Below are 3,498 nucleotides of genomic sequence, written 5' to 3' on the forward strand. Positions count from 1 at the left end.
TGTGCCCACATTATAATTCATAACCGCACGGACGACTCACGTGCCAAGAGAGTGACAATATCAAATATCTGCACAGACAACTCACGTGAACACCCCGATAATCCTCTCAACAATACCAAGTGTGCCAAAACAAAACAACATAATAAAATGACTTTTACAACATGTGCACATATTTTATAATATTTTCTCAAAACAGTTTTAATACCACAGCCACGCAAAGCCCTCGGCTCAACAACACTGAGTACAATGATAACACAAGAGTACGACAAGTAAATCAACACAAGGACTTCAGAACATAAAAAAATAGAAGAACAAGCTCACAAAGAAAGACACAACATGGAATAATGATCTCAACAAGAATAGATCAACAAGGGATAGATAATGTGTAACAATGATTCCACGAGAGTGTAATTCGGCGATAAGATAGATAGCATGAATAATTGACCCCAAGTAAGAATATGTCAATAATGAAAGGGATAATAAAACTTCAATTAAGGCTAAGCAATTACAGAAAAAATAATAATAACTTCAATTAAGGTTTAGCAACTACGGAAAATACAACAAGACAATAAAGAGGAAATAACTTCAATTAAGGCACATAAGAGTTTAATTGGCAACAAGGGTAGAACATGAATCAATCAATTCCAAATAAGACACATACGTGTGAATTTAGTAAATGGAGGATTTAACATACTAAAACAACTTCACATCTAATGACCTTCTTGAGTGAAACAACCTCCGGACGGCTCAAATCTAGACAAAATAACTTCAAATCATAAATAAAACTCATAGGAAATAATTCCAGATAATAAAGCTTCGGTCTTTAATTAAAACTAAAAATTATACCTAAACAGTCAACCCCGGGCTCGCACCTCGGAACCCGATAAAATTTATAAAATCCGAACACTCATTTCAATACGAGTCCAACCATACCAAAATTATCAAATTCCGATATCGAATCTCCCTTCAAATCCTCATTTTTCATTTTTTAAAGATTTTACAAAATTCTCATTTTCTTCTATTCAATTCACTAATTTAATGATAAAAACAAAGATAAAATCATGAAATAAAATAAAATAAAATCCGAGTAAAGATCAGTTACCCCAAACAATCATGTGAAGATTCCCTCAAAAATCGCCCAAATCTGAAGTCTACATCTCAAAATATGATAAAAATGGGGGTTTCACCATTTTTGGAAACCACTCCAGGCAAATCGCATTTGACACCTGAGATTTATAAATTGCATTTGACACCTCAAACTTATAAATCGCATTTGACACCTGAGACTTATAAATTGCATTTGAAACCTGCGATTTTCCTTTGTTCCCTCAAACACTAGAAAAATAACAGTCTTTCCAGACACGAAAATGGGCATAACTCTCTCATATGACCTCGGAATGCGACGATTCTTGTCGCTATGGTTCTGTAATTACGATACGGATCTGATGGTTTAATAGAATCACAAATCAAAGGTCGTTTATGCCAAAAGAAACGACCCCGAAACATCAAATAAGAGCGCGGCACAATCCAAACCCATCTGAAACTCACTCGAGCCTCATGAGACTCCAACCATGTATACTAACAAGTCCCAAAACATGATACAAACTTGCTCGAAGCCTCAAATTTCCTCTAACAACACTAGAATCACGAATTGCGCATCGATTCAAGCCTAAGAAACTTATGAACTTCCGAATTCCAAAACTAATACTGATTCATACCAAACCAACTCCGATTGACTTCGAATTTTGTACACAAGTCATAAATGACAGTACAGACCTATTCCGACTTTCGAAACCAAGATCCGACCTCGGCATCAATAAAGCCAACTCCTTGTCAAACTTTTCAAAATCTTTCATTTTTCCAACGTTCGCCAATACATATCGAAACGGCCTGCGGACCTCCAAATCAATATCTAGACACGCTCCTAAGACTAAAATTACCATACGAAGCTATTTGAACAATTAAAATGCCATTTTGAAGTCGTCTACACAGAAGGCAAACTTCGGTCAACTCTTACCGCTTAAGCTTCTAAAACAAGAATCCTTCTTCCAAATCAATCCCGAATTATCTGAAATCCTAAATCGACCACGCACACATGTCATAACACATAATACAAAGTTGCTCGAGACCTTAAGCCACTAAATGAGATACTAATCCTCAAAACGACCGGTTGGATCGTTACATAGGGAGTGTGGGATGAGAGACGTGTGGCTAGTGGGATTTTCGGCAGGTTAAAGATTTCGGATTAGTGATTAAATTAGGATCTTTTATCCATTTCTTTTTTATTGTTCAGAGAAATAAAAGAAAATATAAAGCTAAGAACATTAATTACCTATTTTTAGACTAATATAAATATATACTTGGACTATGATTTAAATAACACTAAAAATAGATTAAAAGTTACTAGTTTACTTATTAAGATCCTAATTAAAAAAACATATTTTTTTGTAAATTTTCTTCTACTTAAAAATAAGAACAAAACATATACTCTAAGAATATGCAATGTTTTTTTGTAGTTTTTAATTTTTCTCAAATAAAACCTATAAATGTAAGCTAAAAGTTTAAAATATCAAGATTAGACCTAAAAGAAATATTTACACTAAAATAGTATCGAATTCGGGTGCGGTCAAAATTTAGTTGTTCACAAACACGAGTTAGCTACTACAAAATCAAATGCTTTGGAGAATTCCAACAATGATGTACCACCTCATTCTTAACTCCAAAACAGAACCCGCCATGCACATTGTCATATCCCCCAGCCGTCTCCACAATATGGCCATTAATATCACCTCATATGAATAGCTTCTCGGTGTGTGGAATACCTCTCACCGCCTAATCCAAATCCTCCTAGAAGTACCTATTAACATCCTCGTCCAAGCTCGCTCGAGGAGCGTAATCACTAACCACACTTAAGGTGAGCCCGCCAACCACTAGCTTAATAAACATCAACCTATCGTTCACCCTTATAATATCTACCACTAGCTCGTTGAGATCTATATCTACTAAAATTCCTACCCTGTTCTTGCCCCTAACACCTCCTGAATACCATAACTTATACCCGTTAACATCTTGTGCCTTAGTATCCACCCATCTAGTCTCCTGGACACATGCTATATTGATCCTTCTCTTCTGGAGAATCTCCCCTACTTCTATAGACTTCCCCATCAAAGTCCCTATATTCTAGGACCAGACTCTCAGCCTAGTGGAACCCTTACCTCCTGCCCCCCAATCCACCCGGGGTCATGACCTCACTCCACCATCACTCACCCCAGCCACTCTGATCTTAGGGAATACTGCGCTAGTACCACTAGAATACACAACAAGGTATACTAGAAATAGAAAATAGTCTACAATTAAAGGCACTAATTGAATGCAAATACAGGAAGGTAAGTAGGTATTTCAAGTGAGTGTGATAAATAAAAACAAATACAAAGAAAGGAAAGTCAAACTAAAAACAAAAAACAAAAAACTAAAACTAAAAATTAATGGACGACATGC

General features: G+C 35.8%; 1 protein-coding gene across 1 annotated transcript; it reads right to left on the reverse strand.

Annotated features, from left to right (window-relative positions):
• Positions 1-2,847: 2,847 nt before the first annotated feature.
• On the reverse strand, positions 2,848-3,165 carry LOC142180142 (uncharacterized). Its single transcript, XM_075251071.1, has one exon. The coding sequence runs from the start codon at positions 3,163-3,165 to the stop codon at positions 2,848-2,850; it is 318 nt and encodes a 105-aa protein (XP_075107172.1).
• Positions 3,166-3,498: the final 333 nt, after the last annotated feature.

Source organism: Nicotiana tabacum, chromosome 4 (genome assembly GCF_000715075.1).
Source record: "Nicotiana tabacum cultivar K326 chromosome 4, ASM71507v2, whole genome shotgun sequence".
Lineage (NCBI taxonomy): Eukaryota > Viridiplantae > Streptophyta > Magnoliopsida > Solanales > Solanaceae > Nicotiana > Nicotiana tabacum.

What these genes read in the sequence shown, in the direction of transcription:
- LOC142180142 (XM_075251071.1), bottom strand. Translation starts at nt 3,165, where the DNA reads ATGGGGAAGTCTATAGAAGTAGGGGAGATTCTCCAGAAGAGAAGGATC.